Source organism: Zeus faber (genome assembly GCF_960531495.2).
Source record: "Zeus faber genome assembly, chromosome: 11".
Taxonomy (NCBI): Eukaryota; Metazoa; Chordata; class Actinopteri; order Zeiformes; family Zeidae; genus Zeus; species Zeus faber.
The window spans coordinates 8,484,421-8,511,792 of record NC_137205.1 but is presented as its reverse complement, the minus strand read 5'-3'; the positions used below and the strand labels follow the sequence as shown (position 1 = coordinate 8,511,792).

Here is a 27,372-nt window from a genome sequence, read left to right as displayed (position 1 = left end):
TTCACGCAACCTTTAAATAAATAAATAAAAGCCATCACATATGGGAGGTGGGGTTGGTGGGGAGGGACCTCCAATGGCGTCCTTCGTCCCCTCCCTTCCTTTCCATTCACGTCTGTCCGCTACCTAATCCGCCCGTCAGCAGCGGGCGGCCGCAGCTCGGCCTTGGGGTCCGGGGACATGGCGCTCCACGGCGCCAGGTGGCAGCGCTGCATGACGGGGCAGGCGCTGGGGCCCGCCGAGCATACGTCGGCAGCGGCCCAGCGGCCGGCCAACAGGAGGTCCAGCCAGCGGCGCAGCGGTGCCCCCGTCAAGCCGGCGTTGGCCTCGGCCTCCTCCACGGCGCCCAGGCTGACGGGCAGCCGCAGCACGGGGTTGAGGCCGTGGAAGCTCTGCTCCATGTAGGAGTTGTGGGCGGGGCCGGCGTGGAGCCGACGCGCCTCCTCTGGAAGGAAAGAGAGCGACGGGTATAAGTTGAGCTCGGGGAAAGTAAGCACGGCCACACTCGGTCTCTCTCTCCCTCTCTGAGGGCTGAGGGCAAGCGAGCACAGGTAACAACAAACATATTAAAAACAAACACTGGGCCAGGTCCCCGCCTTTGAACGGAGAAAACCCAAAATAGATGTGGCAATGCAAACACGATGGTCGTGTTTGGAATCCCGCCGTAGCCAGTGTTTTCAAATGGATCGGTGTGTGTATGTGTGTGTGTGTCCATTCATCTAGGGGGCAGTATAACACACCTTCGCAAAGATATAAAACTTAAGTGTGTGACCTCAGTCTATTCACTTTACTAGCTTCAAGTTTCGAACCCTCTGTTTCCTCTAAAAGCTTGTACGCACGCACGCACGCACACACACACACACACGCACGCATCTTGGTAACCAGCTGTGGGAGGTCTAACATGTCAAACATTCACTCAGGGAAGGCTAATTTAGATAGAGGTGACCCAGTGTGTGCGTGTGTATCTATATACTTATGACTGTCCATGTGGTTGTGTGTCTGTGTATGTGTGTGTGTGAGTGACTGAACACAACTAAATATATCCACGGCGTTGACAGCTGTGACAGGAAGTTCTCTAGTCCCTGCTGCGCCCGTGTGCGCGTATCCGCGGCAATCGCCTTAAGATAGTGTGTGCACGCATGCGTTTGTAACAGAGAAACCTAAGCGTCGCCCATGAGGTCAGCGCGGGCAGTAACCCCCAAAAGCTGCTTGTATATCATTTCAGCAGACACACACACACACACACACACACACACACACACACACACACACACACACACACACACACACACACACACACACACACACACACACACACACACACTTCTCCCCTGCGTAGTCTCAAGTCTCAATAAGGAATTTGATATCACTCTATGACATAATCTGCTTATCTATGTTTTTGAAACGATGACATCAGACCTCAGTCTAAAAAAACTCCAGTCATTTAAATGGGTTTTATTTTGGGAGTGAAGTTCCGTATAATTATTGTGGCAAAAAATTGTTTCCATAATGGCCCAATCCTTATAGCAATATGACGATGGCTAAACTCCATGACAGATTTTTCAACCCAGGCCAAGCCCAGAAGAAGCTGCAGCAGAGCAGTGCATTTCTCAACAGTAAAGTGCTAAATGATGATGGGAACCTGGGTGGCGTTGAAAAATGGTGGCCATACGTATCTACTACCATATCCCCATTCCAGGCTGCCCACCTTGGCGAATGGGCCGCTGGCTGTGGAACTCCAGCGGGGCCACCACGAAGCTGGTCTGGCCCATGGGGCTCCAGTGGTGCAGCACCCGCAACATCCAGACGCCGGGTCGCAGCGGGGAGCTCAGCGGCGGCCGGTAGTGGGTGAACTCGGCGCCTGCGTCCACTAGGATGTCGTAGGTGGCGGCGATGACATTGGTGGGGTCCACCCACACCACGGTGGCCGTCAAGTTGCTCTGGCCGCGCGCCCAGCGCTGGACGGCTACCAGCTCGTCCTCTGGGCCAAGCAGCCCGCCCCAGTTGCGGAAGAGGCGCTCCTTAGGGTCCCAGTCTGTGCCCACCTGCAGGGGGCGCGGGGGGGTAAGCGTGACTGCCCTACTACTACTTCCTGCTCAGAGCACGTTATGTGTAATTTCCAAAAGGTGTGAATTATCACTGCACACTCAATTACATTAGCTGTACTACAAACTGTTATATATATCATTATATTAATATATACTTAGTGCCGTATTTGCATAAAAGGCATTTTGTCCTAATTTGTTCTCATGTCTAGAATTTGGACATAATGGATATTTTGTTTGCTTCTGTATTGACGTTGTCTATTTTTTTGTCTACATTATCTTTTAAATTAAAACCCATGGACTTTATGCCCATTTAAGTTGTCACTGACTGGTTCAATTATCCTTCAGAGCCCCCGTCAACTAGTCGCCTACAAAGAGAAATTCCTTTGTACAGTGTACAGATACTTGTGTGTGTGTGTGTGTGTGTGTGTGTGTGTGTGTGTGTGTGTGTGAGTGTGTGTGTGTGTGTGCGTGTGTGTGAGAGTGCGACTGACCTGTATGTCCTGCAGCCTGCTGGTGGGGGTGGGGGGCGTGGCCAGGGTGAAGTGGTCTTTAGGCGTCACCCAGGTCTCCAGGGTCTCCAGCTGGGTGGTGGCGAGGTTCGTGGCCTGGTGACGCACCAGGTAGCCCTGGAACTGGTCCGACAGGAAGTAGAGGTGCACCGACACCGGCTGACCCATGGCCATGTACCTGTCACACACACACACACACACACACACACACACACACACACACACACACACACACACACACACACACACACACACACACACACACACACACACACACACACACACACACACACACACACACACACACACACACACACATTAAAATCTCACAACTGCAAACGTTTAATTAACGACTGGATCTCTTACTATATTTTCAAAAGGTGCAATAAAAACAAAAACTTGACTTGCAAAATTTTGTCGCACCCCCCACCCCACCACCACACACACACACACACACACACACACACACACACACACACACACACACACACACACACTGGATTGCCCCACTCAGCCGCCCACGTGCACTCCACCCACCAACCCACCCACCCACGACAAGCAGCTCCTTGTACTTGTGGGTCTCCACCCCAGTGGTAGCCTACATCACCACATACAGACACGCAGACACCCAGACACACACACCCACACACCCACATACACACAAACACGCACACACACATGCATGGCTGGAAAAAATCCAGCCTGTCCCGCACCACTGAGGCAGGATTGTACTTTAGGACAAGCTAACGTTATCTTAGCATTTCATTTGGGCCGGCGAAGGCACCGGGTGCTGGTGACTGAAGTGGAAAAGAAGCCTACGCATTCCATTTCCCTGCTTTGCGCCACACCTTCCCAGCCCGCAGGCCAAGTCTTTCTGAGGAACTGAGCCAGAGAAAAACCCAATAACCGCCCGAATGCATTAATTTTGATTGTAGGACCAGCTGCTTGGATGACCTTTTGAAGGCCTTCTTGTTTGGCCCGGAGCAGGTACAGAAGGGCTTTAAGGGTTAGGGTCAACAACTTACTAAATGATACCTTTCCAAACACAAGTAGGATTAAGGCGCAAACCTCAAAGGCCCAAACTAATTCCCATAATGCTTCAGTGTGTGGGATGATTTTTTAATTCTTCCCGGCAAATTGGACAGATTTTGCCGCCGTAGTAACCAGACCGTAAGACCTCAACTTGAATCAGATTACATTTTTGGAAACTGGAGTGGCTGGTTCCAATTCCTCTGATTAAGGCTACGCAGTTCAAATCCTGGATACTGGCTCTGTAAATCCAGCCCCCTCTTGACCACAAAAGGGTTTCCCGCCCTAAGAACCCACATTTAGACCTCCTACCTGCAGCTCTTATCGCTGGGGTGGCCCTGCAGCGAGCCGGCGGCGCGAACCAGGCCCATGCGGCCAAAGGCGTTGTAGTGGCTGAGCAGGGCGTCAGACAGGCCCGAGCCACCGTCCGTGGCCTGCTCGTACACGTTCTCCCAGTAGGCGTGGAGGCCCGGGGTGCCCGCCGGGTACGGCCCGAACAGGAAGGAGTCCAGCTGCGCCACCACCTCCTGGCTAACGCTGGCCTCAAACTTCCTGGCGAAGAATGTGGGCCTGGACACCTGCTGCGTTTGGGGAAGGGTCAAGAAGAGACAATGGAAGGTTATTTCGCAGTTTCTTTAACCCTGAATAGATAAGGGGGAGGGTTGTTTGTACAGCAGTAACTATAGCTACTATTAGATGGACAGGACAGATTGATACACTCAAAAAACAGCTTTTGAGAATTTCCTATGAGCTGAGAGTTCCACCCGGAGTGGTTTTCGTCCTATTAGTATGGTGAGCGCAAACCAAGAGACAAGATCAGAAGAAAGCATAAATAGAAAATGGCTGGGAACGCCGTTTGAAACCGCACTCGCAGAACTCAAACGCATTTCTCCCTCAACGCAGACCGCAAGACTTAGCGACCCCCCACCCCCTGACCACAAAGCAAAAAGGGTGTATCGAAGCGTGTTCGCCGTCACACTCCAAGCTACTATCCCGTTGAACAGCTGGTTCCGGGCGCCTGGAGGCATCTCCGACCAGAAAGGGTTCTGCGATACAGGTGCTTGCGGAGGCAGATAAAAGTGTCGCCTTTTGCGCGTACGCCTGGTCTGCGCAAATGCAAAAAAAACATTGAGACAAAATATCCAAATCAGATCTTCATCGAAAGCGGAAAACCGCGTAAATGGTTCCCGCCCGGTTACTTATCTGTATCTAAATACCGGGATATCAAAAAAGGGAGAGAAGATGTGGCAGTCCCTGTCTTTCTAAAACAGGGGAACACCCCTGCACCTCCCCAATCACAGAGAATAGATGAGAATAGATGCTCCAGATGTGTCTCCACGCGTCTGATGGAAACTGTCTTGAGAGCCAGGGAGGCTTACCGGCACGGGACTCCCAACCGTGCGGAGGATGGAGGGAGGGATGAGAGAGAGACAGAGACAGAGACAAGTAAGGAGCAACAGGCGCTACTTGGCATTGCCGTCGTGTATAAAAAAAAGGTCAAATTATGTCGTCACTTTTTGTCCTTTTGTCTCTATTGCTGCCAAAATTGTGGTTGAGATGAGAGAGAGAGAGAGAGAGAGAGAGAGAGAGAGAGAGAGAGGGACAAAGACAGATAGCAGAGAGGAAAAATGATTCATGCCGGCAAGCAGGAGTGAAAACATTTGACAATTATTTATTGATTGTGTCACTAAGAGGGCGTGGCCGCCCCCCCACCATTCCAAGATGTCTGTGGGCTCAAACTTAGGGTGACCACATAAAAAAAAACAAAAACAAACCGGGACCCTTGAGAACTGCACGTTTGGCAGTTCAGGGGGGCGTCCCTGTTACGCACGGTGCTTTATTTGTTTCATTCAATAAGGTCATGGAGAGGCTCGGGGACGCGCAGTGGAGTCGCCTATAGGAAGCATCGGCCATACACTGCGTTCCAAATTATTATGCAAATGATATTTTTCTGATTTTCCTAAATAGTCGATGCAAATGACAGTCAGTATAATTTTCCAGTCATCAACCGTTAGGGTATAATTTGAATGTTATTGAACAAACCTCCCAATGATAACAGTATTTTTTTCTAAAATAAAAAACACAAAATGCACTGTTCCAAATTATTATGCACAACAGAGTTTCAAAACATTTTATAGGTTGTAAAGAACTAAAAATGGTGATTTGTTGAATTTGCAGCAGTAGGAGGTCATATTTACTGAAATCAAAAGCTATTTCAATCAAAAACATCTTAACAGGCCAAGTTACATGTTAAGATAGGACCCTTCTTTGATATCACCTTCACAATTCTTGCATCCATTGAACTTGTGAGTTTTGAGAGTTTCTGCTTGAATTTCTTTGCAGGATGTCAGAAAAGCCTTCCAGAGCTGCTGTTGTGATGCCAACTGCCTCCCACCCTCATAGATCTTTTTGATAGATTTTGCTTGAGGATGCTCCAAAGGTTCTCAATAGGGTTGAGGTCAGGGCAGGATGGGGGCCACACCATAAGTTTCTCTCCTTTTATGCCCATAGCAGCCAATGACACAGAGGTATTCTTTGCAGCATGAGTTGGTGCATTGTCAGGCATGAAGATGATTTTGCTATGGAAGGCACGATTCTTCTTTTTGTACCATGGAAGAAAGTGGTCAGTCAGAAACTCTATTTTTTGGCCGAGGTCATTTTCACACCTTCAGGGACTCTAAAGGGGCCTACCAGCTCTCTCCCTATGATTCCGGCCCAAAACCTGACTCCGCCACCTCCTTGCTGACGTCGCAGCCTTGTTGGGACATGGTGGCCATCCACCAACCATCCACTACTCCATCCATCTGCACCATCCAGGGTTGCACTGCACTCATCAGTAAACAAGACCGTTTCAAAATTTGTTTATTAGTGGTTAATTAATTCATGTATTTCTGGGCCCACTGCAACCGTTTCTGCTTGTGAGCATTGGTTAGGGGTGGCCCAATAGTAGGTTTATGAACAACTGAAAGCCTCTGGAGGATCCTACACCTTGAGGTTCGCGGGACTCCAGAGGCACCAGCAGCTTCAAATACCTGTTTGCTGCTTTGTAATGGCATTTTAGCAGCTGCTCTCTTAATCCCATGAATTTGTCTGGCAGAAACCTTCCTCAATATGCTTTTATCTGCACGAACCCGTCTGTGCTCGAAATCAGCCACAAATCTCTTCACAGTACGATGATCACGCTTCAGTTTTCATGAAATATCTAATGTTTTCATACCTTGTCCAAGGCATTGCACTATTTGACGCTTTTCGGCAGCAGAGAGATCCTTTATCTTTCCCATATTGCTTGAACCCTGTGGCCTGCTTAATAATGTGGAACGTCCTTCTTAAGTAGTTTTCCTTTAATTGGGCTCAACTGGCAAACAAATTATCACAGGTGTCTGAGATTGATTTCAGTGATCCAAAGAGCCCTGAGACACAAAACCATCCATGAGTTGAATTGAAAAACAAAACATTTAATCTTTAGGACACTTTAATCCAATTTGCATAATAATTTGGAACGCGGTGTACACACACACACACATTTGTATCATGTTTCCCCACACACCCCTGAAAGCACACAATTCACAGTGAGCGAGTGGGCATGTTGACATGTCGCTGACAATGCCCACTTCTCCGGTGTGATCTTCGTGCACGCTCTTTCTGCTTGCCTGTATACAGTGTATAATATATGCAAACATGTATAATATTATTATTATAACTTCAATTGTGCTGAAAACCGGGACAATTTAGTATTTTACAGATATCTGTCAGGACTCGGGACACGGCTTGAAACCGGGACAGTCCTGGACAAATGTCTGGTCAACCCTGACATAATGACTGGCTGGAAGATAGAACGAGCCGCGCACGTCTGTAGGTTTCAGCACACGGTATGCCTTGCGCGCACACACACACACACACACACACACACACACACACACACACACACACACACACACACACACACACACACACACACACACACTCATAAGTACAGTCTGTCCTCCGTCCCATTCAGGGCTACAAGTGGACCTTGCTAACTGCCAAACCAGGCATTACACTAATGACAACCTTCTCCAAACCTCACTAGCTAGCAGCTACAAAACTCCAAAAATAAGAGCTGGCTCCCTCTTAACAGCTGTTTCCAGGATCAGTTTCATTCGGCCGCACTTCCTTCAGAAGCCGTCGGTAGCCCCCCACCCCCCTGACCGCGAGCGCTGCCCTCGGGTCTGTAGTTACAGGGAGCCGAGAAACCGCCTTTTGTACGCGGAGCAAGTTAAAGCAACGGCGCTAATTTGCGAGCGCTAAGCTATTCTGGTAGCGGGCCACCGTCACACAAAGAAGGGGGATCCGGTTCAACAAGCTAACACTTAAGAAAAAGAAAAAAACCCTGTCGGAATTAACTGTTGTTAAACTGCGGAGCCTACACGCCAGGTCCGCAGCACGCTAGCCGCCCCTGCGTCGGGTCAATATCGTTGGCGGCCTCGCTTATTTTTGGCCACGCAATCGGAATGGAAAGTCTATGTCGGGGCCAGGGCTGGGTCAGTGAAAAGGATCAGGGCTGGAAAGTCCTTGTCGGACGCTCCCCGCCATGAAGGAACGCGGCGGATTCCTCTCGAGGTAACTTACATCTAACCTCATGTATGAACTCATGTTCTATATTCACGTTAATAACAGAGCTGACCCTTTTAATCCTTTTAAAATACATATTTTAACAAAGTTTCCCAGTGATTTTTGGATAAATCAACTCTGTCGTATTCAATTATTATTATTACTGCGGGTGAGTGTATTACGAGAAGCACGAAAGCTTAGCATTAGGTTCAGAGGCCAGCTTGAATCACTTTTGGATTAAATACAATAAAATAAGTAGGGTTGAAATCAACACATGAGGTCCAAAAAACCCCACCGTAATTCATTTTATGACAGTGCCCTAATATTTTAATATTGTCGGTTAACGGTTAATGATTGGTTAACGAGGGTCGGCTATCGGTCATATAAAAAAAATCCAAAATTATCATCCCTAATAATTGTGACATGTGGTATGTTTAATTAATATGGCCAATGGAAAAGTAAAGGAAATCTATATTTTTTGGGACGCCGGCCTGGGTTTACACCTCTGTAAAAAATGGGCGCTGTTACCTGGAAGCGGGGGAGGTCGGAGGGCTTGAAGTCGTTGGGCGAGCAGCCGCACCAGTCCACGATGTGCTTGTACTGGCACTTGCAGCCCAGCTTGCGGTTCCAGTTGGTGAGGCGCAGGTTGTTGTCCACCATGCTCTCGCAGTGGGCGCTGTTCTCCAGCACCGTGTGGAAGAAGGACTCGGCGGGCAGCAGCGTGTGGCCGTAGAAGCGCTTCATCCGGACGACCAGCTCGTCCTGGCTGTTGACCACGTAGTCCACGAAGCCCCGGTTGAGCAGGAACCAGTCGGAGCCGCCGTCCACCGCGATGCCCTCTGGGATCTTGCGATCGCCCAGACGCCACATGTGGGTGTCGCACTCGTAGAAGAGGCGGTCCAGACCCTGCTTCCGGATGAAGCTGAAGAGAGGATGCACATTCAACAAGATGGCCGCCGACTCACCGTCGACAACACCGGGGGGAAAAACTCATAGTAAGCCTCTTACCGCGCGTTGTCCCGGCCGTGAGACTTGATGAAGTTCATGCTGCGGTGCTTGGACAGAAACGCCACAAGCTGTTCGTTCGTCCTGAGGAGAAAAACAAAAGAGGCGAAGGAGCGTAAAATCAACCGGGCCCTGCGGTGAGCGACACAAAAAATCCATACGACCGATGAATCGTGACTTTCCCTCGGAGATCGAGGTCGCAAAAAGGGGGCGACCTCTTGCTACTCGCTTCAGAAACACCAAGTCGGGGACAACGGAGATTCCCGTTGGAAAGCCGCTGCTTGTATTTCATTCATAAACACACACTCTAATCTGGATTTTCTCAGAACTGTACCGACGCTTCTTGGGAGGTTGCTGAAGTCCCCCGGCCCTCAAAGTAATTACACTCGCCTAACACGTCTTTCATTTCCTTGAGCATTAGTGCTTTCGGTCACATTAGCTCAACGCATCGCCGGCACTAGCTCGCATGCTTGGCGGTCTAGCGGCGTGCTAAGACTCCATCTACTTATCTGATATAAACAAGTGTGTTTTTGTGTGTGTGTGTGTATGTGTGTGTGTGTGTGTGTGTGTGTGTGTGTGTGTGTGTGTGTGTGTGTGTGTGTGTGTGAGTGTGTGTGTGTGTGTGTGTGTGTGTGTGTGTGTGTGTGTATCCTGGTGTCTAAATAGATAGAAAACTACCGAAAACAAACCGAAGTAAATTCCCTTGTCTGCAGGAAGCCGTTTAACAGCTGTATTGTGAAGGAGTCTCTGTTTTTAGGGCCATCATAGTGTTTCCATTGTGGCAGCCGGTTATTCCTTTAGGCTTCCTCTCTCAAGGAACGGAACAGCAGGAGAGAGGCTCGATCTGTCGGCGGCGAAAGCGGGGACTTCGCTCCGCTTTCGCCGCGGGACGGACTGGAGGCCCCGCTGTACAGTGAGACTAATGAATAGACAAGCAGAGGGAGGAGAAGAGAGACAGGCATCTCTTTGATTATACCTCTCCCTCTTTAACCGCCGTTCAGACGGACCACGCTGCCGGGCGGGCAGGTCGGCGGAGAACGCACCGTTAAAACACCCCGTGTGAGACTGACCTGCTTCTGCCTCTATTTTTGGGGACTATGACACACACACGCACACACGCCCATGCACACGTGCTCTGACACATGCACCGATTGACCTGAAATGTCTCGCGATCCGACGTCATCTCCGCTGCCGATACATGGGCTGTGCTATGGATTTTAGCTGGGAGGCTGTTCTGATGGTCAATTTCAATGGTAGGGTGGAACAGAAAGGCTTCATTTGGCTGCAAAAAGCACCCGTCAAATCCACCAAATGGCTGAAAATGTAAATGTATAGAGTCCCCCCGCCCATTAGGATGCAAATGGCTGTGGTCAATCGAGCACAAAACCTGATCCATGAGAGCCTAAACAAACGCAACAAGGCCCCCAAGGTCAGGACAGCTATCGGTTAGGTGGCTATTACCCAACAACTCGGTTTGAGCGATCAATACGCTGTTTCGTTTGTTTGGCAGCACCTTCACGTTATTGGCTGTCCGGGCAGGGATTGGACCGAAAGAAACGCCAATGAGAGGATTTACAAGAAAATAGTCCCACTCACCTGATTGGGTAATCGGCGGCGCTGAGGTTGATGAAGAAGTCCCAGGACCAGTCGGCCATCTTGAGAAGATCGTGCATGCTGCGCAGGTACATGGTCAGCAGGCTGGCTCCGCCCCAGATGGTCGACATGCGCCAGGGAGTCACACGCACGTTGGGGTACCGGTTGGCGAGCACTTCCACCTCTCTATGAAGGTAGTTGGAGCGCTGTCAGCAAACGCAAAAAAGGAAAAGCTTTTAACGACGCATGTGAAATACGGGCGAAAAACTCCTGCTCATAATAAACTGTAAAACCATGATAATGCATTATAATTTTAATGATTACACGGCTCTGTGGTCGATTCCACAGAATATTCCCTTCTCAATTCCAGACTTTTTTCTTTATAGTCGGTATAACAGAATTGCTTGTCCTTGATTTTTCACAATTTTGATTGATGAAACACAATGTTTGCAAATACACAAATACACTAATTTACTTCACTCCTCAACCAACTCGAAAAAAAACCCCATCCGCAATACCTGCACGACGTTTCCTGTGCTTCATCAACAATTCAACATTTCAAGCAGGTTCCTGTAGTAACCACAGCTGAATTCGCTGAAGAGATTGCAATCAAGGTTGCATAGAAATAACAGGTAACAATCTGGTGGTATTTGCTGACCTTTACATGAAATGTTGCATGGAATGGCCTCCCACTGTATGTTCAATAGCTCTCCAGAAATAAACCAGGCGCATCGGCGCAGTGTACGGGTGCGGCGCAGAGCGCTGTAAGTGCACGTTTTCCTAATAAATCCATGTCAATCCACTGTTGGAGCCATGTCAGTCTCTATTTTTGGGCAAGAGGTCTATTATTTTTTTCAGCTGCGCTATATGAGCCATTTCCATAGAAACACGAGACAAAACTACATCAAAATGTTTTTTTAAAGAGTGCAATCAATTTAAATGTGATTATATAAGTCTACATTGTACCAGAGACCTAGAGCTGCTGTCGGTTTTGCTTATTGATCCAGAGCTTAAATACAAAGAACAAACACATGTAATACGTAAAGGTAATGCAATACAAATGTCCCACTGACCAATTTCAACAATTACAGTTGTAGCTCATATTTCAATTATATAAAAAGTTATTTAAGCTAGACGACTATAAAAACTTTTTTTATACCTTTTAACTGGATAACTGCAAGACCTTGTTCAACTTTAAGTGTCTGCAGAGATCATAGGACATTTTGTGAGACAGTCGAAACGAGATCAACATGTTGTAATGTCAAGCAAGTAAATAAGCAGAAACCCCAGAGATTTATTTCGATTTTTAACACTAACTAACTAACTAACTAACCCATCGGTGGTATTTCACACATAAAACATATTATCAAACTTTGTGTTAAAAAAAAATTTAAATCGCTGTCGTTTTCAATATTCCTCTCTATGACGCGTGTAGAACACTTCACCATGTGGCCGGTGTAGCAGGTAAAAAAACACGCTCCCGCCCATAAGCTATGGCAACGCTCCTGGGGGAGAATGATATGTACAGTACTTCTTCCAGCATTGATCATGAAGATGGCGCCTCACCTGATCAACGTGTATGTAGTAGTAGTGGGAGGTGTGGTAGATGGCCTTGAAGAGCCGCTGGAACTGACGCGAGGCGCGCCCGTGGACCACCAGCACAAAGGCGATCCGCACCGCTGGGGCCGCCTCCGCCGTGTCCTCTTCCCACTGGATGTTGACGTTGGGTTTACCTTGACGGAGACGACAAAGGGAGGCTGTGTCAGATGGAAACCTTGCAACGTTTGTCTAAATTAGCATTCAGTGGGATTCAGGGAAATGGCGATTTGGCGTGAGTAAACTCTGACCTTTGCCTCGCGCTCGCTCCCAAAAACGATTTTACGTCTGTCTACAGAGGTAACTGAGAAGTTGAAAAAAGTGCAGGGTCGCTGAGAATGAATGAATTGGGGAACACTTGGCAAGCACAAGCGGGTGTAACAACCGGCCGTGTCTACCGAGGAGGCACGTTCCCACACAAAACTGTTTAAAAAACGACTGCTGTCTTGACTGCGTTGGCCTTGTTAACACTACAAATCTTTCCTTGGATTCATATTAGACGCTGGTCTCTCTTCACCAGCGACTCATGGACTCTTTTGTATCATTGAGTTCTGAGGTCCGCTTTGCAGCTTTATTGCAGGGGAGAATAGCCAGTTCTGCTTTGAGGGACGGTCAAAAAGAAAACAGTTCGCCGAAAAGCATATGTAGCGGTATATTTGGGCGACGATTCTCTGGGGGATGGGCGGTGTTACAGTTTGTCCTCAATTGTTTACACACATTGTCTGAAAACATTATTTTTTTCATATTATCAGAACTCTACACACAAATCCACCCCCCCCCACTCACACACACAAAAGGCAAAACTCCACAAATGTCCTGCAAAATGAAGAAGCATTTAAAACAATGTTATGTCTTCTCAAAATGGTATTTTGTGTTGAAATCACACACACACACACACACACACACACACACACACACACACACACACACACACACACACACACACACACACACACACACACACACACACACACACAGTAGGATAGTAGGAAATTTAAGTTCACCATGTGAACACAATTGTGTGTAGGGTTTTGAAAAAAGTGTTGTTTAGAACGGCAATCTGAGTGTAAAGCAGGAAATGTGATTGCATTTTGGGAGAATTAGTTCAGCGGATTGGTACAGGAGTTACAGGTTGTGGTCACTGCGTCTAACGTACCAGCGTGTGTAAACAATTGAGAAAAACTATAAGCACTCCTTCACTTCTGAGTCTTCTGAATCAATTTCATTAACAGAAATATTCATTATTGCAGTTTTAATGAGCCAATCTGACCATATTTTGCCACTTTGGCAAAATTAAAATGCGTTACCCAGCATTCAATGCCGTTCCATGTCTGTAGTACCGTTCCAACTGTAGTACATCAATTTGATAGTCCTCCTTATAAAATTGAGGAGGTCTATCAAATTGGATATACACATTTGAATATACACTGCCTTGCCAGCCTACCTTGATATTGACTGACTCTGTTTTCCCCTCTTAAGAGCACATGTTAATGGCAACTCTTTCACAAATCCTCTCCCGAGGAGAATAATTGGAGGGCATATTAACTCGTCGACCCTGTTCTCCCCATTCCGTCCTTCCCTTCCTATTCCCTTTCCTCCCGACATATTGCTAGAAACCTTTTCCTAGAGGCATTCCGTGACCGCAGACTACCTTGTCATCTCCTGCTTGTGGCCAGCTAAGGCTAAAGCCGTCCTCCTCCTGCTCTATATTTAAACCCAATCTCATAGCGAAAGGCGCTTCCCCGTCCCGCTCCAAAGGCGGTGCAGGGTGAGGCCTTCTGGGAAAGGGGGAGGAGCCGTGGGCGGGCAGGGACTAATTAGTGAGCGTCCCTGGCTGTGGGGCATGCTGGGATTGGAGCCGGAGCGGAGAAATGACTGTAATCAGTCAACTGAGAGGAGCGCTGTCCCTCTGACGGAAGGAGGTTTGGGGGAGGGGTTGGCATGGGATCAACGGGCACGGGCAGATGGCCACATGTGTGCACAGCCACAGACACACACACACACACACACACACACACACACACACACACACACACACACTGATGTTTCTGCCTTGTAGAGTCCTACAGAGTCCTCCTTGGTCCGGCTCGGACATCACCTCAAACCTTCTACCGAATGTGGCCGCAATCACTTCTCTAAATCCGCTACAGTCTAAAAATATACTGAATAGTGCATCATCAAAGCAACCTGTAATCACATAAATTAAACTTCAAATAGCGCAGGGCGGTCGACTGAGCTAAACTACAACTAAATCATTAGTCAGCCCTTCCAAATATAAGCCAATTGCCTATCTAATTAGAGTGAAATTACAACATGTGAGTAAAATCTTCTCTGGCAAGGAACTCCGTTGTTGTATGCCTGGCATCTTGTAAATGTCCCCCCCCCACCAAAAAATTAAAATAATTGGGAACCGACAGGGAAGCCTCTCCGATCACCCAATGGCTCCATTCCGCCTTGGCGCATGCTCGGGTAACAAAAAAAGCATGCTCCACAGGGGTAAATTTAGGACGCAGAAAACCGCTGTCTTTACGGCAACTGTGTTCCACCGCCTCTCACTTTGCCTCCCATTTCTGTTCTCTTTCTCCACCTCTCTCTCTCTCTCTCTCTCTCTTTCTTGCCATCCCTTCTTCAACTGGCCCTCTCATTATCTCGTCACTCTTCATGGCGAGTTGAGAGTCATGCCAGCACGGCCACCCCAACCGATGAGCTCAGGAAACATTCTGAGCCGGGCTGGGTAAAGCTGTCGGCCGTAACAGACGAACTTACCTTCATGCTTCTCAATGAACAAGGGCGGAGCGGGTAAGGATGACATGGCAAACGCTTCTTATCCAAACTCAAACCAATTTGAACAACCATGCTATCACAGGAGGTCAGGGCAACCGGGTCGGACTCACCCTCAATGGGGCAGAAGCGAGGCACTTTCTCGGGCATGAGAGTCCCCTCCTTGTGCTTGCAGTACACCTCGACTATCTGCTGCCGACACTCCCGGCTCTTGGCCCTGGACAGGGCAGAAATGGCCTCCTTCCCGCTGATCTCGCACTGCGGCTGCTCCTTCTTCTTCCTCTGCTCTGAACCGGGCAGCGGCGGGCGATCCCGCAGGACAGCGGGATCTCCGGCCGTTCCTGCCTCGGTCGGGGCCTGAGGGTGGGGTTTGCGTCCGCGAGAGCCGGTGTGGTTCTGCCCGCGTCCGCCCGCCCTGTGGGGGACGGGCGGGGGCGGGTGCTTGAGGACCTCATTGGCTGATTTTCCCAGCATGCTCGGCACCTGGGCCTTTTCGAGCTTGCGCTTGGCGTTGGCGGTGGCGGCGGCAACGGCCAGCGCTGGGCGTTGGTGCTGAGACCGTGCGCCGAGGTTGCTGTTGCTGTCGATGGTGTCGAAGTCCTTGGGGACAGAGTTCTCATTGTTGTTGCTGTCCAGACGAACCTTCTCTTTGGGCCGGTGAGAATGGTAGCCATCCTAGCGGAGAGAAAAAACAAGGAGCACAGACATAAGCAAACAGCAAACCCCCACAGCGAGTCACCAGTTTGCAAACAAATTTCACATCGGTTGATTCATTTCAGCACATTAACATCAAGTCTACTGGCAATCGGAGACAGGTTTCACCATTAATTCCCCCATTCATTTATTTCTTCATTTATAGTATACCATCTAGTTTACGCTGTTCGGTGTAACTTGCTTGGAACATTCTATTGTCATAGAAAATCTGATTGTTCTCTGTCTACTATCCTGTCATCTGCAAATTAGAGCAAATTTAAAACACATGCCGCCAATTTCCCAACACAGAGAATGAACATGTACTTTACAATATGAATATTATCATAATCATGTAAAGAACGGCTTTGCTCTCGGGCTCATCGCATTGAGAATAACTGTTATATGGCCTTGTGGAAAATACACACACACACACACCCACAACCACACACACCCACACCCACACACCCACACCCACACCCACACACACACACCCACACACACGCGCACACACACACACACACACACACACACACACACACACACACACACACACACACACACACACACACACACACACACACACACACACACACACACACACACACACCACACACCCCTTTGTGGGAACAGTGAGAGAGTAACGTGAGTCAGCAGCAGTATGTCAAGGCATGTTACCAGCGCGGTTTGCTGTCTAAACCAAACTGTCATTTCGGCATGTTTTATTGGCAGCTGGACGGACCAATGGGAATTAGAGCCAGAGGGAGCGCAGCGCAGTATGTTGAAGTAAAGAAGGAAGAAGGCGAAGGAGAAGCAGTTGGGAGGGAGAGAGTGTGTGGGGTGTGAGCAGTTAGTTATTGACAGAAAATCAATCGTTTAGATGCCACCGTTTAGGCTTAGACCCATCTTTTATGCATCTTTTTAGTCTGTGTTGCGTCTTCTTATGTGAACAGAGCAAGGTTCTTTTTAACTCTATCTATCTATCTATCTATCTATCTATCTATCTATCTATCTATCTATCTATCTATCTATCTATCTATCTATCTATCTATCTATCTATCTATCTATCTATCTATCTATCTATCCATCTATCTATCTGTCTATCTATGCGCACATAGAGGTATACAACTTATTCATACCAGACTTAATGAAATTTAGGTGAATGCGGTTAGAAGAACAGCTGGAGAGGAGTTTGGGATGTTTTAATACATGACATGCAAATTGTCAGCCAACCGAGGTGTTTTGTTGGGCTAACTGGTGTTTTTTGTCATAATGGAACATGTCATGTTTTGTCAATATTATTCCAATGGTTTGGTGAGGTATCACGACATCCATGTCTATATTTTTGTACTTAAGCATCCTGTACAGAAATATCCCGTCTACACTTACAAATCAGCCACATTACAACATTAAACATTAAAACAACTGACAGGTGCTCATCTCCATCTTCCAATGGCATCTGTCAAGGGGTGCGATACATCAGGCAGTGAACAGGTTAGTTCTTGAAGTTGATGTGTTGGAAGAAGGAAAAATAGGCAAACGTAAGGATCTGAGCGACTATGACAAGGACCAAATTGTGGTGGCTAGACGACTGGGTCAGGGCATGTCCAAAACAGCAGGTCGTGTGGGGTGTTCCCGGTATGCAGTGGTTAGTACCTACCAAAAGTGGTCCGAGGAAGGACAACGGGTGAACTGGTGACAGGGTCATGTGTGCCCATGGGCTCATTGATGCACGTAGGGAGCAAAGGCTAGCCTGTCTGGTCCGATCCCACAGAAGAGCTACTGCAGCACAAATTGTTGAAAAAGTTAATGCTGCTCTGATAGAAAGGTGTCAGAACACACAGTGCATCACAGCTTGCTGCGTATGGGGACCAGTCAGTGTCCATGCTGACCCCTGTTCACCACCGAAAGCACCTACAATGGACAGGTGACATCACCTGGTGTGATGAGTCACGTTTTCTTCTACATCATGTGGATGACTGGGGTTAGGGTCCGATCCGATCGAGCATCTGTGGGATGTGCTGGAACAACAAGCCTGATCCATGGAGGCCCCACCTCACAACTTACAGGACTTAAAGGATCTGCTGCTCACGTCTTGGAGCCTGATACCACAGGACACCTTCTTGATCGGTGTATATCCATATCTATACCAACAGCCAATACTAGAAAACGTATCGCCACTTAACTCCTGCCCTTGCCTTTTAATTCAATTTATACGTGCATACTGTACAACCTAATTTTGAATATTCTGTATATTTTTGTAGATGTGTTTTTCCTCATTTTTATTCTGCTTTAGCTTGTCTGTACAACAACGGAACAATCCTTACCGAGACAAACTCCTTCTATATGAAAATGCACTTGGCCCAATAAACAGAAGCTGATTCTGATAAAAGATACAAATCCACCTGCCATCCAACTGTTGCAGTGTTGGCCGGAAAATAAAGATTAAAATGCCAAACAATGAAGATAACTATTATTCACCCCCCAATCGAGCAAATCACTCCAGCATGGACTTGCACCGTTTGGATCCCGACACGCACTTTTCATTTAAAAGGACGCGACGTCGAAACGGAATCAGAGCGGATGTTGAAACACGTTGTAGAAGAACCCTGAACAGGTGTGCGCGCCGAGAACATCCCCTCTGGGTGTCCAAGCAATGTGTGTGTGTGGAAGGTAAAGCAAATGAGAAAACAGAGAGGAAAAAGGAAGAAAGGCACAGCAGAGGGAAGGAGGGAAGGAGGAGAAGAGAAGGAAAAGAAAGTGAGAGGCTCCTACATGTGTCCTGGTGAACTTGACCTCAGAGTTGCAGGTGTAAGTTGCCTTGGCCTTGACCCAAAAGGGTCAGGTGTGTGTGTCTGACTCATTGAAGGGGAATGTTAGTGGTTTATAGGAGCCGTCTGAAACACTCAGAGGTGAAAGTGTGTGTGTGTGTGTGTGTGCGTGTGTGTAGATATCTGCGTGGGTGTGTGTTTGTGTTTGGGTGCTTATATATATAGATATAGCGGTGCGATGTGCCGGAATGCAAAGAGCCATTCGGTTGGCCGATGCACAACATGGCTCAGACATAAATACATTTGGACACACACACACACACACACACACACACACACACACACACACACACACACACACACACACACACACACACACACACACACACACACACACACACAGCCTGTGGGGAGACAGTACTATCGGCTTTCACCACCTGCGCTCCAGACAACCCGCAATTATCTAATCTGTAATATCAGCGTAGTTGTGTTCAGAGCAAGTAGAAGTCTTGCCATATTGCACACACACACACACACACACACACACACACACACACACACACACACACACACACACAAACACACACACACAGCTGACATTTAAAGGTTTTCTCGAAACAAAAGAAATGTGTGTGTGTGTGTGTGTGTGTGTGTGTGTGTGTGTGTGTGTGTGTATGTGTGTTTGGTAATTTGGGTTTACAGTAAAATCTCTGCCTGACTCTCTATCAGTAGTGTTTATTGTGTTCAAGCTGTATAGCGTTCCACACACACAAGGGATGTGTCTATTAATTCACCCCCCCGGCTCACACTGTCACACACACACACACACACACACACACACACACACACACACACACACACACACACACACACACACACACACACACACACACACACACACACACACACACACGCACACACACTCGGGACAGAGCTGCCATTCAAACACACCTATCCTCAGTCAGTCACTCTCTCTCTCTCTCTCTATCTCTCGCTCTCTCTCTCACTCAAACTTGCAGACAATCAGTGAAAAAAAAATACGGTGTAAAGATGACTCAAAGCGACGCCGCGTGTAATTTACCTGACATGCCAAGGAATTGCACACTCTCTCACCAATCTTTCCGTCACTTTTACGGGCGAAGCATTTTCCGCCCCAAAGCCCTCGCATTCTTCACATGCGCGTCTATATAAAGAAGTACCGCAGGTGACCCTTAAACACACACACACACACACACACACACACACGCACACACGCACAGTGGGTGACAGCTGTCGCTCTGCAGCTCCCGTTTTGTTTTGTTTTGTTGTTTAACATTTATTCAAACCTGAAAAGCTGAAAAGGTTCCGGGTTTCTCAGGGCAGAACCTCGTGCCTCCCGCTGCTCGCGCATGAAAGGCGCCAACAATGACGGAGTGACTGGAAGATTGAGAGAGAGAGAGAGAGAGAGAGAGAGAGCGAAAGAAAGGCTTCCCGGGGTGAGACATTTAAGGGATCTGAGAGGAAAGGGAGAGAGAGAGACAGCCAGATAGAAGACAGGAGGGGGCGGTTGCCTTGACATCAGTTTGTCCGGTGTGAAGGAGCAAGTGAACTTCTGCAATGTTTCACCGCTAAAAAGTCAGATGTATAATGGAGTCGACAACAACCTGCAACAATCAGTGACGGCACAATCCCCATCAAATGAATCATTACATGAAATATTTTTCACATGAAGACACATGAGAGTACTGCACTCATGATTACTTCACCCTGAGAAATGATTCCATTCCCGTGAGCGGGGACTATACCGATAACTGTCTCTCCCAATTTCGACCAACGTGCCCGCAAGGCCTGAAACGAGCCGGTGCCAAGGAGAGGGAAACGGAGCAGGTTATGTAAATGACGCCTCGGACATGACTGAACGTGGGGATTCATTCGCCTTCTTCTGACAGCCGTCTAAACCACGGCGGGGATCCCTCGCTGCTCTCAGGTCTGTTTCTTCAGGGGTCGGCGGCCAACACCAAATGAGTTGACTGCTGGAATGCCTGGTGGATAGGCTGTTGGTCAACTAGGATATCTTTGGTCGAGCATTTGTTTTGTTTCATTGTGCATGTAAGAAGGCCGGTCGGTTTTCCCGGAATATGCGTTTTGGTTACACCTAACTTTTGGATCTTTTATCGTCATCACGGGATGAGCCAAAAAAAGGTTGGAGGCAAAAGTTGCGAGCAGGGGTGTTCTTATCCTTCGACCTCGCACAAAAAGATTTTCTCTCGCAGGCTGAGGTCATACGCTTCGATACTAAATCGCAAACTCAGCAGCTCCGACACTGTGAGAGAACACAACATAGTGTAAGAAGTATACACAGGATTTATTTAAAGGGAGCCTTCCTAATTTGAAAGGCGATAGCGCACCCTCAGCACTGCACGAGTGCCTTGGCTTGTTTTGCAAGAGCCCGTTTCCTCACATCAAACTCGCTTGCGTAACAACAAAGCTGTGACGCTTAATTCAGAGATATGAACCCTTTCCAAATTGAAATATGGAGATCAGGGTACCGTCTAACAAATATAAAAAGTAATATTATTATTTGTTAATTTATTTATCCACCTCTGGCTCCCTCTAGTGTGTGTTGTGTCGTCGCTTATTTAAACGATCAAACCTAAATCTGTGCAAGCGCAAGTCGATTTCAGATAAAGAATAATGAATAAAATGCACGTTTTAACATCTCAACTAATCAATCGCTCCAGAAAAGGAGTTGCCTTTGGATCCGTCGCTCGAGCTCTTCTGCATTTTTCGTATCTTCCAATAGAGAGGGTCTTTCAACATCTGCTCTGTGTGGGAGTGTATATGTGTTTAAAATCTACGCTTATGGGAATACATGCACACTGGACTTTTTGTGTGTGTGCGTGTGTGTGTTTTGTTGAAAAAAAGTGCATGTATAAGCACTGTATATTCCGATGGGAAACGCCAACGTAGCAATCTGTAGGACTGTGTACGATGATCGTCTGTGGGAATACGGCAACTAGGCTTTCCGTGGTCATTTTCGGTTCTCCCCCACGCAGGACAGAGTGTGCTCAATATGCCAGCGAGTTTTTGTGCAAACTGGAGTCGATGCATGTCACACGTGTATGTGTACGTGCATGTGGGCTCGGGTCAGTGTGTGTGTGTGTATGTGTGTGTGTCCAAGTTTGTGTGTGTGAGAGGGTGATTGTGCTTGCGTGAGCGTATAATATCACTCGCTGCTAATGCCTGGTCAAATAGACCCCGTTCTGTGTGTGTGTGTGTGTGTGTGTGTGTGTGTGTGTGTGTGTGTGTGTGTGTGTGTGTGTGTGTGTGTGTGTGTGTGTGTGCAAGCACGTCACTATGTGAATGTGTTTAGCAAAGCAAATCACCCCTTGCTGTTGTTGCCAGCCCTCGGTGTCGCAGAGCGAAAAAATCAACCATTCAAATCAGTGCCTCTCCTCCATGCGCGGTGACGGAGGGACACGCTCGCAGGCGGGCGCTAAAATAACGCCACTCACTCACTCACACACACACACACACACACACACACACACACACACACACACACAAAACACACACACATGCAGACACACAGCCGCAATGATTCACTTCCTCTCCTTGTCACCCATTTACGCGTGACATTGGCAGGTAGAGGTCATACGTCATGAAAATAACCATTTGTTGCTAATTCTGTCGTGAGCCTTTTCAGTGCAGCAACAGAAATAATGTCTGGAAGAAGAGGGCGTGATATGACATGATCAAACTAGATGTAGAAACCGTGATAGAGCTGGGTGACTCATAACAATCACTGTTGGAAGTCGTCCTGGTCGGTATGGCCAAAAATGTTATCATTTGAAAATATTTCATACCATTCGATAACAATATTTATCATGAATCATGATATAATCATATATATATATATATATATATATATATATATATATATATATATATATATATATATATATAAGAAATCACAATTTCTGTTAATTGCTTTTTTTTTTTAAATAAAGACAGTTATTTGTCATGATTACCATGGATTCAAAAAACACAATTATTGGTGAAATGAAATTGTCCAAAATAAACACTAGTCCAAATATAAAAATTGGCATTATAAAAAAAAAGTTACAACAAAAGTTAGCAGCATTTGTTGTATTTTTCTAAATAAAGAAAACAAAATAAATAAAAGAAAAATAGGGGGAAAACATCTGACAGGACAGTATTAATAACAGTATTTTCATAAAATGAACATTGCACAACACTCATAACATAAGTACTGTCAGAAGTGAACAAGAAGAACAACTGCACAGTATGTACAACTTTATGAATAACCTTGACCGCCTGATCTGACTTTCATTGGGCCTGATGTCATTCTCTTACGTAGGTCTTGGTAGTCCTTAGCAACCAACCGCTGTCCTGCACAACAAATGCTGACCCTTAAATGATCGAATAAACTAATTAGATCAGACATTCCATGCAGATAACTTTTTAGAGTTACCCACCCTAACTTTTTGGCCTGAATGCAACTCATAGAAAAATCTTATCATTCCATAGGACAGGGGGGAGGGAAAGGGAAAAAGGAAGAGACTACAAAAATATATATAGAGACAGATGGATGGAAAGTAAGCTAAATGGACTGTGGAGGGATGGCACTGTAAAAACCTGCTTAAAGTAGCCCCCTCCAAGCGTCTCATAGGATGTCCAGGGATTACTCAGGGGTTTTAAGTCTATCTATGCCCGATTTAGGGGCGGATCATCGGAAAGAAAGGGAAAAAAATAAAATCCCCCGACAACAACATAAACCAGCTTTGTGGTTTTAACATCCATGTTCTTAATCGCTAATCGAGAAGAGCGCCGCGCCAATGTAACGGCGGGAATCATCGCTCAACCGTCAAGACCAATATCGGGACCAGAGAGCGAGAGAGAGAGAGAGAGAGAGAGAAAGAGAGAGAGAGAGAGAGTGAGAGAGAGAGAGAGGATTCTGGCCGTTTGTGTTTAAAGCACAAAAATGCTTCCAGTTCAATAGAATATGAGCAATCCTAACTCGATAACGAGCAAGATGTCGCCAAAATGTATTGTATAGGGTTATGGGCGATATGGAAAATATATGATCGTAATAATAATCGGGAACTTTAGAGAGTACGGATAAATCTCTCAAGTTCTGCTTAAGGATTTTAAATCACCACGTTCAAGAACGAGCTGTTCGAGTTGAGCGGTCTGAAAATGTAAAGAATTTCGTTTCCTCAAATATTTCAGATGCCATATATCAAATATATCAGATATATGTTGAGGTTGATTTAGTCTTGATAACTGTTCATGACGATTTCTATTCTGACAGTCCTCAATCTCTACTCCCTGCCATTGAACTCAAAAGACATTTAAAAATTCCTACATTCATTCAGAAATATATTTTTCAGTTCCCCAAGATATTTTTGGGGGGTAGTTTTTCGAAAGATTTGGCAAACCAGCGGTTTGGCGAGCGTGAGAGAACAAGACCAGATTTGCCCAGATGACAGCATGTCCATGGGGGGGTCTTAGATTGGATCGACAAGAGCTCCTGCCAGAAGGTATTTCTGAGCTTTCAATTATGAGAAAATACTCATTCATTCATTCATTCATTTTCCAGCAGTAACGGCACTGCAAAGGAATCCTACATCCAACGAGGGACCCAGGCTACAATCTCAAATCTCAGGAATTGCAAACCTGGAAATCTACTGGGCTTACAGAGGAAAACCTGCAACAAGTGATATCATGAATGCCGCAGACACATATCTGATAGATATCATCAACTAACTTTTAGGAAAGGTCATCAGAACAGACATCAGAACCAAAGCAGTGTGAAGGCCAAAATTGTAGGCGTAGGTACACACTGGGTCGGGTTGAAATAACCAATACTTAATCTATTACTAGATGTGTATAAAGTTATCAAATCGAAGTCAGGTCTCTCTCTCTTTCTCTCTCTCTCTCTCACACACACATGCTCACCCAACTAACCACTCTTCATTTCCGCCTTAGGTGTGACAACTCATTAGGTATCGGATTGGAATTCTTTCTAAACCATTACAGATTTTCCCACCTCAAGACAGACGCATACACACACACACACACACACACACACTCACACACACGCACACATACACACACACACACACACACACACACACACACACACAGGTTTAGGGATTATGACTAAACTAGATTAGAGATTACATATCATATTTGGGAAGGCTGGTTCAGTCGCATAATCTGATCGAAAGGATACAGAGGCACATCTGCCAACAGCAGCAGTGCGCTCTACCTGGTGTTTGTTACGAGCGTGTGTGTGTGTGAAAGAGAGAGAGAGGTGTGTGCAAAGCCAAAGGCCGATGAATGCAAGTGTTGTGCAACATGGGCGCCGTCTGCAGCTACGGTAAACACAATTTACTGGGTATCGGCGCGGAGCAGGGCACTAAGCTTGAGGGGCCTGAGAGGGTTAGCTGTTAGCTGGCCGGCACTCTGTACGCACACACACACGCGCGCCTCATGCTTCCTTCTATCTACATGTTTCCCGAAAGACTTACACAAACATAAACGTAAACAGAAACACACACGCACGCACACGCACACACACACACACACACACACACACACACAGGCTTCTCTCTGTAGCAGGCAACAGTCCCATTCCTGTGCCTGGTTCCTGGAAAGCCGCACATCTCTGGGGTCTCGAACCTGGAACCTGAGAGTGAATGTGTGCCTTCACTGTGGGTTCCACGGCTACTGCAACCAACGGGGGAGTAAATAAACCGGTTAGGCCCGGCGCTACGGATTGTAAATTGTGTACACACACACACACACACACACACACACACACACACACACACACACACACACACACACACACACACGGGAAGAATATGTGTGGAGAAAACACACCCACACACAGATCAATAAGCTGCGGTTGGGGCTGTTTCTCCGTCCCACCTTCCCACAGAGAAGTAGGATGACAAACCTTTGTCGGTTGGGACTGGGAAGCATGCTCTTCCCAGTAGAACATCCCCCCCCCCACCCCCATTCCTCTGCCATCACACACACACACACACAAACACACACAAACACACACACTAGAGGTGAATGTAGACAGTGTCATCTCTGTTTGTGTCAAAAACAAAAGCATTAATTTTCCTGTGAATCTTCTCTCCCCCCCACACACACTAGGCAGCTTTTTTTTCGGTAACATAGGCTTAGGATATGTCATTTCAGAGATGTGTTCTGCTTGCTCTCTCTCTCTCTCTCTCTCTCTCTCTCTCTCTCTCTCTCGTTTGAGCCCTGCAATCTGCCGTTTAGCCTCTGGCCGTCCATCAAGTCACATTTCAAGTCACGATTCTCGTTTGTTTCACTCCGTCCCTTTCTACCATCTTCCACATCCGTCTCTTGCGCTCCTGTGACTCCTCACCTCCTTCGAATCAAAACAAGCAGGCGTACGTCAAGTCAAGACGTCTAACCAAAAGGGATGTGTCTATGAATTCACCCCCCCGACTCACACTGTCTCACACACACACACACACACACACACACACACAATCACACACACACACACACACACACACACACAACTTACTGTAGGGCAGATCATATGACACGCACGGCAGACTACCAGGTTCAATATAACATAATAACAGAGTAAAAAAGTAAAAGAATGCAGGATAATGAAAAGCGGGAGAACATGCTCTTGTTCCAGACAGGTGGTGTGTGTGTGTGTGTGTGTGTGTGTGTGTGTGTGTGTGTGTGTGTGCATGTACAGTAGTATGTTCAATGCAAAAACATGTGAGCGAACACCTGGATGGGGGGCAAGCACACACACACACACACACACACACACACACACACACACACACACACACACACACACAACACACACACTATTGTCTCGACATAAAACCAACCGGAATACATGGCGGGGAGCCACCCACTGCTTTGCCATGTGTGGGTGTGAAGGAAGCAAAGTGAGGGATAAAGAGGGTAACACACACACGCACACACACTGCATTATGTTTATGAGGGGGTGGAAAGAGAAAGCAAGGAAGGGGACGAACAGACTGACAAGAGGAAAGACAGAAAATGCACCTGTAGACCATATTTCACTATTGCAGCTGGCCACATTCGGTTAATCCCTCAAACAATGTCCAATCGTTGGGGGGACTTGGGGTGTCTGAGCCCCACCACCATCTCCGTGCCACGGGAGAACACGGATTGCAATTCTGCACCAATCCCGCTGGGATCTAGTTGTAATAAAAACAATAAAGAAGCACTGACAATGTTGTCATCCCTGGTGGGGAAAAGCCCCCTGGGGTTGTGGGAAAGGGGGGGGGGGGGGTCGCATCTCCCACCTTCCACAACCCCCCATGTTGTGACCAAAGCCCCAGTTCCCCACGGATCAAATGATCAAATGGAAGAGGAGGAAAAACGAAGATTATATCAAATAAACGAGCTGGGGGGGGGGGGGGACCCTACCGCCGGGGTCTTGTGGCGAGCGGCCGCTCTCCCGGGTGCCAGCGGGTTGCCCTTCCTCAGCAGCCCGCTCCGAGGGTCCTCACCGGCGGCTTTGTTGACCCCGCCGATCCGGTCTCTCTTCTCGCGGCTGCGGTCGGCGCCTCCTCCGTCGTCCCCGCCGCCACCGTCCTCCGCGGAGTCCAGCGTGCTGAAGTTCCAAACGATGAGCGTCTGGATCAGCAGGAGGCTGAGAGCCGCCACCAGCGCGGACCTGGAGCGCCGGGCCAGCCTGCGAGCGCACGGGCTGCCGACCAT

General features: G+C 47.5%; 1 protein-coding gene across 1 annotated transcript; it reads right to left on the bottom strand.

The window, feature by feature from the left end:
• Positions 1–27,372, bottom strand: LOC307236431 (xylosyltransferase 1-like; the record flags this gene model as incomplete). Its single annotated transcript, XM_080008851.1, has 10 exons — positions 1–442; positions 1,706–2,042; positions 2,537–2,732; positions 3,896–4,164; positions 8,702–9,095; positions 9,182–9,262; positions 10,775–10,977; positions 12,338–12,504; positions 15,262–15,823; positions 27,079–27,372. 10 exons carry the CDS (start codon positions 27,370–27,372, stop codon positions 120–122), a joined length of 2,826 nt encoding a protein of 941 aa, XP_079864977.1. The 3' UTR covers positions 1–119.